This window comes from Protopterus annectens, chromosome 9.part0 (genome assembly GCF_019279795.1).
Source record: "Protopterus annectens isolate FY-2018-M chromosome 9.part0, PAN1.0, whole genome shotgun sequence".
Lineage (NCBI taxonomy): Eukaryota > Metazoa > Chordata > Ceratodontiformes > Protopteridae > Protopterus > Protopterus annectens.
The window spans coordinates 1,011,114,909-1,011,130,352 of NC_056743.1; the positions used below are offsets into that span (position 1 = coordinate 1,011,114,909).

The window sequence follows — 15,444 nt, forward strand, 5'->3', positions numbered from 1 at the left end:
TAGTGTTACAAAAATTACTTGGCATACCATCTGCACTTTTGGTTCTTGTGTCTGATTTTCTTTTCTGAGGAGAGACCACTGCTTTACTCTGTAAGACACAAAATTTGCAGTTAAGAAAATGACCAGTGATGATAGCTTCCACCAAAAATATAAGTTTTTAGTACATTTCTCAGGTATAAACCCCAATAAGAACATCTGCCTCCCTGTAGTCCCAGGAGAATCATAGCATGCAATGACAAAATACAGTGCGTTACTACAAACTGCTATTCAGAGAAAGCCAAGTGCATTTTAAATGATCCCATGCCTTTTTATACTACACTGTAAACAGCAAAAAAACTGAAAACAAAAATGGCAATATAAAGCTCTGCTGCTTTCTTGATATATGATAAAGAAAGTACAGCTATGAACGTCCTACTTAGCTTAACAGTAGAAATTCGAATTTCACACTGCCACAGTAGCAAATGGATTCTGTGCCTGCAGAAAGCCAATGCTGTCAGCTTTCCAGAGCTCAGACTCCTGTCCTCTGTCTCTCTGTGATAGGGGATTGGTCAAGATCCTCTCCATCAGGGGGTGCCTGGCCCCTTTCACAGTCAGTTACTGAGCCTTTTAGTACTAAGGAGGACAAACCAAGAAGGATCAGATGCAATAAGTGTCTGAATCTAACCAATTCACAGCCATAAAAAAAAAAAAAATCACAAATAACCAAAGCCAACCACCACCAACATAAAAAGGTTAAATACCATCAAATTATCGACAAAATAAGCGGGATGCTGGGTGGGTGCTGCCATTGAGGCAGTGTGAAAATCGAACACAGTTACAGTAAATTACAACTTGTGCATCTCTACAATGTTCTTCATTCGCACTATTAGTGGCATATGGGTAGATTTCCAAACCTTACCCTATTTGGGAGGAGGATGGATAAGGATCTGTGAGCCCCCAGAGAATGGTCCTCACAAAGCCTGTTCTAGAACTTCAGAAATAATTCAGTTTGTAGTGCACTGCAAACATTTCAACTGAGGACCAAGTTGCTATGCCTAGTATGCTTCTGAAGTCCATTGCTCTAATTCAGGTGCACTAGTCGCCCCTGACACTATGTAAGCATATCCAGAGGAAGTTTGTTGTACTTGTCTTTAGCCAATTCCACTAAAAGGGAGAACCAGCTTTGCCCAGGCCAAAAGAGGGGGGGGGGGGGCAATGCAATGATCTTTGGCAATTCTTTCAGAGCTTTCAGAAGTACCTTGGGTTCATGTCCAAAGAACGAGAATGCTTCTGTCCTCCACTCATGGCTGCAAGGATGTCTCAACCATAATTTTTTAAACTGAAAGGAACCAAACAGACCTATTTGAAGTATTCTCCACACCTGGAACAAATCAAAGCAGATCTCTCTACTGAGTTTCCACTTGTGATGGTCCATCCAGATCTGCTTAGTTTGTCACTATTTTGCTCTGATGGGATGTATGAGGACTAAAGCATCACAGAATGCTGAAAGACTAGCTAGCTCTCAGGCCATCACGGACAACTAAAGAGGGTTTGACTTTGTCCCCTTGTTTATTTAGGTACCAATGACTGTGGTATTGCCTGTGACCAAAAAATGATGACCTAGAGACCTTATGTGGTGAAGAACTTTTAAGGTCTGAATCCTTGCTAACATTTCTTTGATGCTTGTGTGCTCTGTAGCATCCAAAGAACTCCATTAGACTTGCACTTGAACCCACCTGAACACTGTCCCCCATGCAAAATCTGAACAGTCCTTCTGGACTGACTGAACTGGGTTTGGAAGTAGTAGTATAGGTCTGGTTAAGAGACATCTGATCCCCCAACTCTGTAACTCTAATTTTGCAAAATCCAGCACTGGTACCTGGAACTCCAAGGGAAGCAGGTGGTGGGTCCAGCAATTTTCTCACGTGGAGTGTTGCCTGTGGTGTCATGAGGATCACTGATGCCATGAAGCCTTGAATTTTAAGAAACTCTGTTATGGAGAAAGCTTCTTGAACACAGAAATCTATCAAAATTTTCTTAACAGTCAAGACTATGGCTTCTGGTAAACAGCAGATTTTTTTTTCTGTGCCCACAATTTGTGAGGGTGAGAGACAGGACATTTGAGGTTCAACTTGAACTTGATAGCAATTGGCATGTGATGATAAACCTCCTTCAGATGTAGAGTCACCATGACAAAGTGGGCTGGAAAAAGGGGTAGGACCATCTGCAGTATGATTATTCTGAATCTGAGTACTTTAAGATATTTTAAGGATGCCAAATCTATTAGTATCCTCCATGATAGCTCCTTTTTAGGTACCAAAAAGATTCTGGTGTAAAATCTTTTTCTTTTTGTGGTGCAGGAAATGGTGTTATAACCCCTACTTGCAACTTGTGAAAAAGTGCTGGGTAGAACAGCTGTTCTGGGTTCTGGGGGGGGTTACTAGAGAGGAGGATTTTCTGTCAGCTACCAGGAATATCCTCACTTGAATCACCCTTAGCACCCACTGTTTGTAGCTAGGCTGCTAGACGGAGCTAAAGCCTGGGAGAAGGTGAAAATTGGGAAAGGAAATAAAAGTTGCGTACTTACCCTAACAATAGAGTCATGTTATCAAATTTTCATTCGTTCAACACACAGGTTGTTGGATCTGACTGGATCCGACCTCAGCAATGACTCTGAAGCGTCTTTCATTTCCAGAACTCTTGACTCTTAATTCTCTATACTCCAACTTAATACCTCAGATCAAATTTGCCCCCATTTACTATTGATTAAATATGAAAACAGCTGCAACTAAAATAAAGAGGAAAGAGTAGGCAACAGTCAAAACAGGATGGTTTACAGGCAGGGGGGTGATTAGAAAGCCTAGCAGTCATCCCAAATGTATAGGTGTCAATTTAGGAAAAGGAAGGAGGGTGGTTGAACTGGATGAAAATCCAACAACAGACTATTACCTTCTGTATCCAATGTTGTCTATTTTTCTCAGATTCAACAAATGGGACAGGTTCCCAAGCTGTCACTGTGGGTGGTATCTCAGACACAAAAGTATAGACTGTGGATCAGGTCACAGCAGCACAAACGTTGCCAATGGGAAGTCTTCTAGAAAAGATGGCGCAGCGGTTGTGTTGTTGCCTCACAGCAAGAGGTTTTCCAGTTTGATTCTCGGCTGGGGTGTCTTCTGTGCTGAGTCTGCATGCCCTCCCTGTGTCCGTGTGAGTTTTCTCCAGGTGCTCCGGTTTCCTCCCACACTACAAAGACATACGATTGGAGTGTTCCTCCCTGGGTCTCCGCTGAAAATTGGCTTGTTCCAAGTCAGACTTTCCCGGTAAAAAAGAAGTTATGTACTTACCATAACGTTCCATCTGAGTAGGTAACTTCATTTGTCAGCAACCTGTGGGTTTCAGATCAGACTCGGATCCGAACCGGCAGCAAACCAAGCTAAAAGATCCAAGCACCTCCCCCTCACCCATACTACCCTGCAACTTCCTTCCAATCCTCAGATTGCGTTTGCCACCTGCACAAACTAACAACCTGAGAAACCTGACTCAAAGACAAAACAAAGCTCGAACGTCCAAACTTCGAGCACAGCTAAATAACCATCCAGGTTAGGGGGGAAGGAGGGGGGGACGGTTGCTGACAAATTAAGTTACCTACTCAGATGGAACGTTATGGCGAGTACATAACTTCTTTATCTGAAGTAGTTAACTTAATTTGATCAGCAATCTGTGGGACAGAGTCCCCAGCTACCCGAAATCTTGGGAGGCCCTCAAGGAAGAATATTGCAGAGCCAAAAGCAGCCCTTCCTCTAGACACCAAATGTAGTTTATAATGAGAAATAAAGGTGTGAGAGGACGCCCAGGTAGCCGCTGAACAAATGTCATCCAGGGAAACTCTACACCAGAATTCAGCAGACGTTGCCATAGAACACATAGAATGAGCATGAACTCCCATTGGTTCTGGCAAGCCAGATTCTCTGTATGCTAAAAGGATACAACTCTAAATCCACCTGGCAAGAGTCACTTTTGAAACCGGTTTCCCTAGAAAAGGTTTTGCAAAGGAGACGAAATGTTGGTCAGATTTACGTCCTGTGTAAATAAAAAATGTAACTGTCTGTGAACATCCAGTAAATGAAGTTTATACTCTCCTTTGTTCTGGAAATGAGGGAAAAACACCGGCAAATTAATGGATTGATTAATGTTAGTCTTGTAAGCAACTTTGGGAAGAAAGGAGGGATCAATACTGAGAGATACCCTATCCTTGTGAAATACAAGGTATGGAGGTTTGATACAGAGAATCTGAAGCTCCGACACTCTCCTGGCTGAGGTAATGGCTACCAAAAAGGCAGCCTTCCATGACAAGACCTTCAGATCAACAGAAGCTGCGGGTTCGAACAGAGGCACGAACGCTTGAAGAACCAAGGAGGTCAGGTCCCACGGTGGGGATGAATTTCTAACAGGAGGGCTCAAAAGAAAAGTATCTTTTAGAAAAGTCTTACAAATTCTGGTAGCAGCGAGAGAACCAAAGTTGTCCCCAATATGGGAATGAGAAATAGCAGCCAGCTGAACCTTTACAGTAGATGAGCTGGCCCCCTGCTGAAAAATATGAGACAAGAATTCTAGTACCGCTGGAATAGGAGCGGTAAAAGGATCCAAGTTCTTACGTGAAGCCCAAAAGGAAAAACGTTTCCATTTACTATTGTAAATCTTCCTGGTAGAGGGTTTATGTGCTGCCACCAGAATGGACTTGACTAGGGAAGAGATACCGGGAGTCCTGGCAACTATGAGAACTGGATCAGCCAAGCTGAGAGCTTGAGCTCGTCCAGGTTCGGAAGGGCCATTACCAAGGGATGAGAGATCAGATCCGGAATGGGATCCAAGATCCAGAGAGGAGCTATGAGATGAGACCATAGGCAGAGGAACCAGACTCGACGAGGCCAGAATAGGGCTATGAGGATAATCTTACTCCCCAACCGACGAGCTTTCTGCAAAAATTTTGTCATCAGCAGAAGTGGAGGATACGCATAAAGAAGACCGGGTGTCCAAGCATGGACTAGAGCGTCTCTGGGGGCTTCCCCAAAGAAGGAATTAGAGCGAAAAACTCGCTGCACTTCATGCTGGAAGGCAATGCGAAGAGATCGCAGCAAGGCTGACCCCACTTAAAGAAGATTTGTTCTGCTACAGAAGAATTCAGAGACCACTAGTAAGGAGAGAGGATAGTTCTGCTCAATTTGTCCACCAGAATATTGGACTGACCCGGAATGTGCATTATTAACAGAAAGCGGTTGGTGGAGATCGCCCATTCCCAAACTCTCATAGCTTCTCGGCAAAGAGGGTAAGACCTGGTTCCCTCCTGTTTGATGATATATCAGACCACAGACATATTGTCAGACTGGATTGCAACAGTCCCCAAAGGAAGGAAGGCAAGAAGGGCCTGCAACGCTAAAAAGACCGCCTTCATCTCCAGTACATTTATATGCAGAACGGTCTCCGTCTGAGTCCACGTGCCTTGGACAGTCCTGCCCGCACAATGCTCCCCCCACCCTTGGTGGGAGGCATCCGTGGTCACTGTGGCCTGGGGTAGGGGCATAACAAAAGGTCGCCCTTCCCGAAGGGCTCGGGATTGGAGACACCACATGAGGGAATTCCTGCAAACCCTGCTGAGGGGAATCGGCAAGTCTAGCTGATGGTGTAGACTGGACAACTGGACTTGCAAAGTCCACTGTAGAACCCTCATGTGCAGACGAGCATAAAGGATCAGATTGACCGCTGCCGCCATGGACCCCAAAGCTCTCAAGACTAATTCTGCTGGGGGAGCAGGAGACTGAAGAAGAGTTAGTACATGCAGAGTCATGCTGTAAAGTCTGTCCGGCATTAGGAAAGCCTTGGCCTGAAGGGTATCTATCCTGGCCCCTATACAGTCTAAAACCTGAACAGGCTGGAGGAATGACTTCTTGGCATTTATAGTGATCCCCAACTGGGATGATAACCGGAGGAAGTCGTCCCTGGCTAGAGAGAGTAGATGCCTGGTGAGGAGCCAGTCATCTAGGTAAGGGAAGACCAGTATGCCCTGGAGCCTCAGGTGGGCCGCTACAACTGCCATGACCTTGGTGAACACCCTGGGGGCTGTGGTGAGACCGAAGGGTAGGACCCTGAACTGGTAATGATTGGTTCCTAGCTGAAAGCAGAGAAACCTCCTGGACAGTCTGTCCATGAGAATATGGTAGTACGCATCTTTGAGGTCTATGGAGCACATCCAGTCCTCCTCCTGCAAGAGGGGCAGGATGGACTGAAGTGTGACCATCCGGAATTTGTCCTTGGCAACAAAAAGGTTCATTGTGGACAGGTTGAGAATCGGCCTCAAGTCCCCCGTCTTTTTTGGCACCAGAAAGAAAGTACGGTTTTGTACCTACCATAAATGTAGATGTTCGAGTGTTCACACTGCTGCAGTCATCACACTTGGGTTATCTGCCATCAGGCGGTCCCGCAGTCGGCCCGAGTTCCAAAGTCTTGGTCCGGCGTCTGTTGCTGTCACTTCTTCCCTGACGTCAGTGCGACAGGGGTATAAAAGACGCAGCCGACTACATTTTCTTCAGTTTTTCTTGCCCCAGATGTCAGGTGCCCCCAAACAGGAAGGCAATACATAATCCTAAGTACATTACATAAGTAGAAAACAATAGCTACAGCTGTAAGCAAATACACCATATAGAAATACATCTTAGAGATTGTATAAACAGGGAGCTATAGATAAAACCCAGGTAAAAAGAGGGGAAGGTGGGAGGGTAACCTGGACTGCAGCAGTGTGAACACTCGAACATCTACATTTATGGTAGGTACAAAACTGTACTATGTTCATCGTGTTACACTGCTGCAGTCATCACACTTTGGTTGAACCCCAAAGCTAAGGCTGGGCGGTTGGTACTAAACAGAGTTTGGAAAAGCTAGTAGGCCCTGCAAAACTGCAGTGGCACAGCCAGCTCTGGTTTTTGAGTATAGAGGTAAGTGGTAGTGCTTGGTGAAGGTGTGCACTGAACTCCAAGTTGCAGCTTCCAAAATATCCTTGGTTGGTACCCCTCGGAGGAAGGCTGCTGATGTTACTGTAGCCCTGGTAGAATGATGCCTAATGTTACCAGGTACAGGTTTCCCGTGGTGTGTGTAGCAGAAACGGATACAATGTTCTATCCATTTTGAAATGGTCTGTTTTGATATAGGCTTTCCTTGAGATCCTGCAGCATAGGATACAAAAAGCTGATCAGATTTTCTGAAAACCTTTGTTTTATCCAAGTAGAAACGTAATTGCCTGTGAATGCCCAAAGAGTGTAGGAGCCTTTCCCCTTTATTCTGGGGTTTTGGATAAAAGGTGGGTAAATGAATGGTTTGGTTTAGAGCCACACTCGATACTACCTTTGGCATAAAGGAAGGGTTAGTTCATAAAGAGACTCTGTCTTGATGAAAAATGATGAAAGGTTCCACTGCCATTAGGGCCTGTAGCTCTGAGACTCTTCGTGCTGAAGTTACTGCTAGCAGCAGGGCAGTTTTCCATGATAAAAACTGTAAATCAGCTGAAAAAGCTGGCTCGAAGGGCGGTAGTGTAAGTTTTTCCAAAACAAAATTGAGGTCCCCAGTTGGTGTTGGTGCTCTTCGGGGCGGTCTTATGTTCTTAGCCCCTTTGAGGTACTGTCTTAATAATGGATGTGAAAAAATAGGAGGATCCGTGTTGTAATGAGCTGAAATAGCTGAAGCGTGGATCTTTATAGATGAAAAGGAAAGGCCTTTGTGCAACATCTCAGTTAAATACTGCAGAATCTGAGGAATATTTGATACAAGAGGATTTTGGCCTTTAGCCTGGTTCCAGGTGCAGAATCTTTTCCATTTGTCTGAGTAGGTTTTCCTGGTGCTGGATCTCCTGGCCTCCAGAATGACATCCATAACAGCTGTAGAGAGAAGTGTTGACTGGTTGTTTAGATAATCTGCCATGCAGCCAGATTTAAAGTCTTGAGCTGGCTATGTAGAATCTGATTGTTTTGCTGAGTCAGCAGGAGAGGAATTTGAGGTAAAATCCATGGTGGGCCTTCAGCCATGTTCCTTAATATTGGATACCAGTATTGGCATGGCCAGTCTGGAGCAATGAGTATCATTTGTGGCCTCTCTAATCTGGCTTTTAGCAGCACCTTTGCCAGAAGAGGCAGTGGAGGAAAGGCATACACTGTTTGTTTTCCAACTGAATGAGATGGCGTCCACTTTCTAAGCTAGAGTGTGGTACGTCCTTGTGCAAAACTTTCTCAGTTGGTAGTTTTGGGGGGAGGCAAACAGATCTATGTCTGGGCTCCCCCATTTTTGAGTTATCATTATGAATACTTGTGGGTCTAGTTTCCACTCGGGAAGATCCATGATATTTCTGCTTAGTTTGTCTGCCAATGTATTTTTCTTTCCTGGCAGGAATTGTGCTTACAGTTGAACTTGGTAGGTCATGCTGTGTTCCACAAGGTCACTGCTTGCCTGCATAGGGGGTAGGAATGTGTGCCCCTTGTTTGTTTATGTACCACATCTCTGTGGTGTTGTCCTACTTTATTAGAAGTTGTCCTGGATGTAAGGAGGACCTTGAAAGCTGTTAGGGCATTTTGTACAGCTAGCATCTCTTTTTGATTGATGTGGAGATGCATTTGATCTGCAGGCCATTTTCCCTGAATACACTGTCCTGCCATGTGTGCTCCCCAGGCGTAATCCGATGCATCTGTTGTCATTGTTTGCCTAGCTGTGGGCAAGGTGAAAGGCTGACCCTTGTTGAGGTGACATGCCTGAGCCCACCATAGAAACTCCTGTTGAAGGCAGGGAATTAGTGGTATTATTGTTTCCAAGCTGTGGCTGTGTCGAGTCCATACGCTTTTCAGGTACCATTGTAATTTCCTGATATGCAGCTTGGCATATGGTATTAGTAGTATGCAAGATGCCATGAATCCCAAGGCCTGCAGAATTTTTCTTGCAGGGAGTTGGGTCTTTGTTGCCATCACTTTGAAGTACTGAGTCAGTTGTCCTTGCTTGTCTGGCATGAGATGAGCAATCTGGGCCGTTGTATTTAAGCTGGCACCCAGGAATATTATGTCTTGTGAGGGCATTAGTTTTTACTTCTTTTCGTTTACTGTGTACCCTAGGCAACTTAGTAGGTTTTTTACAAACGCCAGATGTTTTAAAAGAATGTCCTTGCTGTCTGCTTGAATAAGGCAGTCGTCCAGGTATGGATATATTTGGATTTCTCTTTGTCTGCAGTATGGAATTACTGGTGCCAGGCATTTTGTGAAGACCCTGGACGCAGTAGATAAGCCAAAGGGTAGTGCAGAGAATTGGTAATGAGTTGTACCTGCTATAAATCGGAGGTATCTTCTGCAATTTTGTCTGATAGGGACATGCAGGTATGCCTCCTTGAGGTCCAACGTTACTAGCCAAGCCTTCTTACCCAGCATGGGAAGAAGTTGCTGTAGTGTGAGCATCTTGAATTTGGGTACTTCCAGGTATGCGTTTAGAATTGAAAGGTCCAGAATGGGTCTCCAAGCTTTGTCCTTTTGGGGAACCAGAAAGAGTCGAGTAAAATCCTTGTCCTTGCTCATGTGTAGGAACCTGTTAAATGGCTCTCATGTCCATGAGTGCTGTAATTTGTCTTTGAGCCTCTGCTCATTGATTTGATGGCAGGTTTGGCATTCCTTTTTTCCTTGGTAAAGTGTGAAAGTGGAACCTGTGTCCTTGAGTTACAATATTTAGGACCCATTTGTCTTTTGTGATGATGTGCCAATTGTCTGCAAAAAGTGCAAGTTTTCCTCCCAAGGGAGCTGCCAAGAGTGATTTGCTTGGCAGTCTGAGGGGTAAGTCATTGTGATTGTCTTCTGATAGTTTGAGACCGGTATTCTCCTTTCTAGGTTGTGGCATCCCATTGTCGTGGCTTGTAAGAGCCTTGTGGCTGACCTCTGCCCCTTGGGCATCTGTATTTGCCCCTCTGAGGTCTGTTAGAAGTTGGAAAGGACAAGTTTTTGGTTGGCCAATTTCTGCTGAAACGAGGGGGTTGGACCTGTAAAAAATCCTTGACCGTCTACATAGATTTTGCCTTATCCTCCATTTTCTTTAAAACCTCTTCTGCTTTCACACCAAATAAAACATCCTGCTGTAAAGGTGCATCCAATAACTTTGCTTTAACATGATCAGGTAAAGTTTGTTCTTTTAACCAAGCATGCCTACGAATGACGGACCCTGTTACAGCTGCTCTGCAAAAAGTTTTTGTTCTTTTAACCAAGCATGCCTACGAATGACGGACCCTGTTACAGCTGCTCTGCAAAAAGTTTCCAATGAATCAAATCCACATTGCAAAGTATGTTTTCCCACTTGTTCTGCTGCATGCAACAAATCTCATTTTTTGTTTTAATTGAGACATCAAATACTGTTGATATTTCAGCATGTGAAACTGGCAATTTAAGGCCCTCATAGCTAGAGTAGCTGAGGTATATACTTTCTTTCCCCATCTGTCTAGTGCTCTAGAATCTCTTTCAGACGGTACAGGATTTTTAGCAATAGAGGCCTTAACCCCTTTGGGACCCTGGGAAATGGTTTCTGGGTCAGCAACAGGGCTTTTATATAGGAATTTATGTGAGTCAGGGACTCTGTATCTGTCTGGTTTGGCTGGTGCAGGAAGTAATGAATCTGGGTTAAGGCTAGATTCTGCATAAACATTATCCACAATGTCTAACACAGGTGGAATAGCAAGGGGTCTGTGCTGGGGTAGTAAGAGGAACTGTCGGAGCCTTTTCTTAGAATCAGAGTAATCCTGGCCTTCCCAGTGGAAATGTTCCCTCATGGTATGTAAAGTTTCCCCAAAAGAGTAGTCTTCTGGGGGAGATGCTGAAGGAATAGACTCTTCAGCATCAGAGTCTTCATAAGGGGGAAAAGAGTACTCCTGTTCCTCAGAAGAATCTGAGGTAATGGAAACCTGGTCAAGGAAGCGTAGTCCTCCTCCTGTCTAGGCCTTTTGTCAGGTGGGGGATAGGAACCCCTGATTAGGGTAATTACGTCTTCGGCCATCTTAAGGATCTGTTTCTTAGGCATGGGGCCTTGCACTGGAGACTTTTGTACAGGCTTCCTTACTTTTAATGGAGTTTTCAGTTTTGCAAAGGATTTAATAGTAAGTGTAGTCAGTGTGAAGACACCTTCAGCAACTGACGGCCTTTCAACTGCACCAGAATCCCCATCAGCCATTGAGTCAGAAGGGCCTAAAGATAAAGGCTCTGGAGGCCCTGCAATCTCCATTTGGGAGTCGGATGCAGGCTGGGGTTCTAAATCAGCCTTCATCAGGGGCTGCGTAGGAGCCTCACTGAAAACCAGAGAACTGGCGACTGGCCTAGCAGAGGCCTTGGTGTCTGGTTTGGGTCTCGGCTGCCTTATCTTTGCGCTTTTTATGCATCCCGGTCATCGGTTGCTCCGACGGCATGGTATAATTAAATTTTCTACCAAAATAATGTCGGGCGAAATCAAACTGACGTCTAATAGTTCGTTTGTTAAACCTAGCACAAAACCGACAACCTGTGACGTCGTGGTCTGGGCCTAGGCAAGGGATACAATAATAATGAAAATCCTTATGAGGTATTTGCTTCCCACAAGAAATGCAATTATTAACTTTTTCTGACATCGGACTGAGGCAAGAAAAGGTTCCCCAACGGGGTACTTAGCTTTATTGAAGACTTCAGTCTGAAATTCGATTTGAAAATCTCAGGAGTCGGCCGACCAGCACTTGCGAACTGCTTCGGGCACCGTGTGGCAAGAAAGACTGAAGAAAATGGCGTTGGCTGCCTCTTTTATACCCCTGTCGCACTGACGTCAGGGAAAAAGCGACAGCAACCGACGTTGGACCAAGACTTTGGAACACGGGCCGACTGACGTCAGATAACCCAAGTGTGATGACTGCAGCAGTATAACACAATGAACATCCTGGAGTAAATGCCTTATCTGGACTGGTCTGGGGGCACATGCTGGATGGCTCTTTTTTCGAACAGCTTTTATATTTCCAAAGCTGCGGCCTCCCTTTGAGTGGGTGGAACATCTGGGAGGAGTCTTGAGTAAGGGGGCTTGTTTATGAAGGGGATTGAATAGCCTCTGGATATTATGTGTAGCATCCAGCAATCTGTCGTGATGGACTCCCATTGAGCTAGGTGCCTCGAAAAACGCCCCCCGCCTGCTTCCAGAGAGGAGCAGTTGGGCAACCCTTCAGGGCTGCTGTGCGGGTCGGTCGGAAAAAGGTTCCCGTGACCCAAAGTTCTTCGGTCCCCTCTGCCTCTGGGCCAGTGTCCACCTTGTCCCCCTCGGCCTCTGGGGGAGAAAGGGTCCTGAGCGTACCGGACGTGCTGAGATTTCCAGAACCACATCTTCTTCTGCCCTCGCTGGATCCTGGAGAAGGACCTTTGAGGAGTAGAGAAGCAGATTCAGACGGCAGCATTTTCCCATCTTTCGTGCTCTGGACCAGCGTCTCACGGACAGTCTTCCTGAACAGGGTAGACCCATCAAAGGGTGCATTCACGAAGGATGCCTTGAAGGATTCTGAGAAATCGCAAAGCTGAAGCCGTTCATGACACCTTAAGGCGATACCGGACCTGCTAGCTCTAGCGGCTCCTTCTGTGGCATGGAAAAGTAGCCGCATAGACTTATTAGACACTGATTTGAGAGTGGCCATAGGAGCCAAGAAAATCAGTTTATCCTCGGCCGACATGGACTCTAGGGAGACTCAGCGTACTCTTTGACCAGGTCCCGCTGCAGTCTGATTACATGGGCCAAGTAATTCAGCACCCTAAGAGAGAAGGTCGCTGAAGCAAACATCTGCTTTCCAATACGGTCCACTGCCCGAGACTCCTTGTCAGGAGGACGGACTGAAGAACTGTCCTGAGTTCGTTCCTTTTTGGTGGCCACCGCCACCACCATGGCATCTACAGGGGAACCCTTGCTCCACGAAGCTTTGTCCACAGGAGGGCTAAGAATCTTATCAGGCCTTCTGCTGATCGGCTCTACAGTGTCAGGTTTCTTCCACGTCCTGGTGGTAATCAGGCCGACCAGGGGGTCGGCCGAGGGGCGGGGGCACCAAAGAGGTAGATGGGCCTGTGTCAAACGCCTCCAGGAATACCGACTCGTCTGAGGAAAGTTTTTGGGCAGACCCCCACCCTTTGGCGGAGCATTTCCATAATGTCTCCAAAGGAGATGTCGTCGGGGGGTGACCTGGGGGAACCTTCCCCTTCCTCCAAATCTGTACCCTCTGTGAGGGACTTAGGGGAGTCCAAGTGCCTCCTTTTGCACAGGCATTTGTGAGGGATCTCCTCAGGGGGGGCTGTCCGAGGGGGGCTCACCAACGGATTCATGTTCCTCCAGGGGAACTGGCTGAGCGTCAACGACACAGGCTGCCCCTGGGACTGGATGATGGATGACAAACCGAGCTGTGAAGGAGCGGGGGCGGACCCTGAGGAAAGAGCGAGGGGTCTCGATCCTCTAGAAAGAACCCTCTCCACAACGTTGAATGCCGATGGGGAACCGGCCTCTCTAAGACAGGTGGGCCAGCACCCTCGGATCCGATGAAGGGATCGGAGTCGGAGCCAAAGTGCTCGGACCTGAGTGGACAGTGTGCTCTGACCATAAAGAAGCCGAAGACACACTCGCCCCCTTGGATCTGATGCCCGGCTGTTGTCCCCGGGAGCTCGGATCTAAAAACTGATCCGATAAGCTCGAGGGCATGGCCGGCTTCGAGGTAGCAATAACCATCGGTGCCGACTCCCTGACTCCGAGGCTCCTCGGATCCGAAGACTCTGAAATCCAGTTGTGGATCGGAGAAGGAGCTATCGGGGCAAACAGTGGAGCTAACACCCCCCGGAGGGGGGGAGGCAGCAACACTCCCATCTGCAGCTGAGTTTGCAAGAAGCGACATCATCCTGTCCATATCTGCTGAGAGGCTGCGAGTAGACCTGGAAGAGGCTGCCAAAGCCAGCCAGGAGGGCCGATGTGACGACCTCGAAGATAGTCGGGCCTCTGGCTCAGGAGAGAAATGTGGTGAACAGAGCTGTGGGGAGGAAGGCTTGGTAATCCTCAAAGGAGAAGAGAGAACCTTAGCGGGAGGGGTCGAGGGGTCCAATTCGGCCCGCCGTTTGCGGCTTCTCTCTCTCTTTTCTATCCTTTTTTGCCTCTCGCTCTCCCTTAGACAAGGTGGGAGGGTGAGTCCCAGACAGGGGAGGAGGGCCAGATGGTTGGGCAGCTGCAGCCATAGTTAGAGAGGGGGAAGAGGAAGAAGAAGCTGATTCAAGCTGATTCCGCAGGTAGGAGACCTGCCAGAATCAGCTTGTTCTTTTTATCTCGCAAGGCCCGGGGGTTAAAGGCTGCACAGATCTGGCAGCCTGAGGAAAGGTGGGTAACCCCCAAGCAAAGAACGCACTGAGTGTGACCTCCTGCTGGCGACAGCTTATGGCCACACTCAGTGCACTTGGAAAAGGTAATTTTCTGGCTTTCAGCCATACCCTCGAACAAATGCACACCTAAAGGGGGAAAGAGGGGCCCTACTAGGGGATAGATAATTATCAAGGATAAGAGGGAGATAGATTAGATAAGAAGGAAACTAATATCTATATATTTATAAACATACTACACACACACACACACACACAGCTAACAACTAGACTACCCAAATATTTTTGGAAAAAAAAACTTTTAGTTATGTACTCACCATAACTTCAGATGTTTGGGATCCATCTTGCCTACATTCTGACTGATGGGTTCGGAGCCGATCCCTCGACTCCGACTCGGCACGCTTATGCCAAAGAGCGAAGTCTCTTATTGGCTGAGCTTGCTATATCCCAGGATGCACCACTACCAGTCCCCCAGATCTAGTTTGTCCGCATACATGCACACATGCACGCACTGCTTATATAACATCATCAGATGAAACGAGATAAAAACAGTAGAACTCAAAACCGTTCAATCTCCTCTGATCTCCAAGGTAGGGGGAAGGAGGGTGGGTATTAGGAATGTAGGCGAGATGGATCCCAAACATCTGAAGTTATGGTGAGTACATAACTAAAAGATGTTATGTGATCCTATCTCGCCTACATTCTGACTGATGGGACAGCGTCCCTAGCACCTGAATCCTGGGTGGCTCACTGGAAAACACTCCTGAGTACCGTGGAACCAAATGATGCTCGCCCTTTAGATGCCACATCCAATTTATAGTGGGAAATGAAAGTGTGCGGGTTGGACCAAGTAGCCGCAGCACAAATCTCAGAAATAGCGAGCTTGGAATGAAATGCAATAGAGGTAGCCATAGCTCTAGTAGAGTGAGCTTTGACAGATGTTGTAAGTTGCTTATTTGAAGAGGAATAAGCCTGAGTTATGCAATCTCTAATCCATTTGGCAATAGTAGCTTTTGTGATGGTTTTACCCAGTTTATTATCTGAAAAGGACACAAACAAT

At 46.6% G+C, this 15,444-nt stretch overlaps 1 protein-coding gene across 1 annotated transcript in view; it reads right to left on the bottom strand.

The window, feature by feature from the left end:
* Positions 1-15,444, bottom strand: part of LOC122810618 — a 703,010-nt gene that overhangs the window by 25,382 nt on the left and 662,184 nt on the right. Inside the window, exon 8 of the mRNA XM_044082194.1 lies at positions 19-88. Within this exon, the coding sequence (XP_043938129.1) occupies positions 19-88 (70 nt within the window). The remainder of the gene's footprint in view (positions 1-18; positions 89-15,444) is intronic.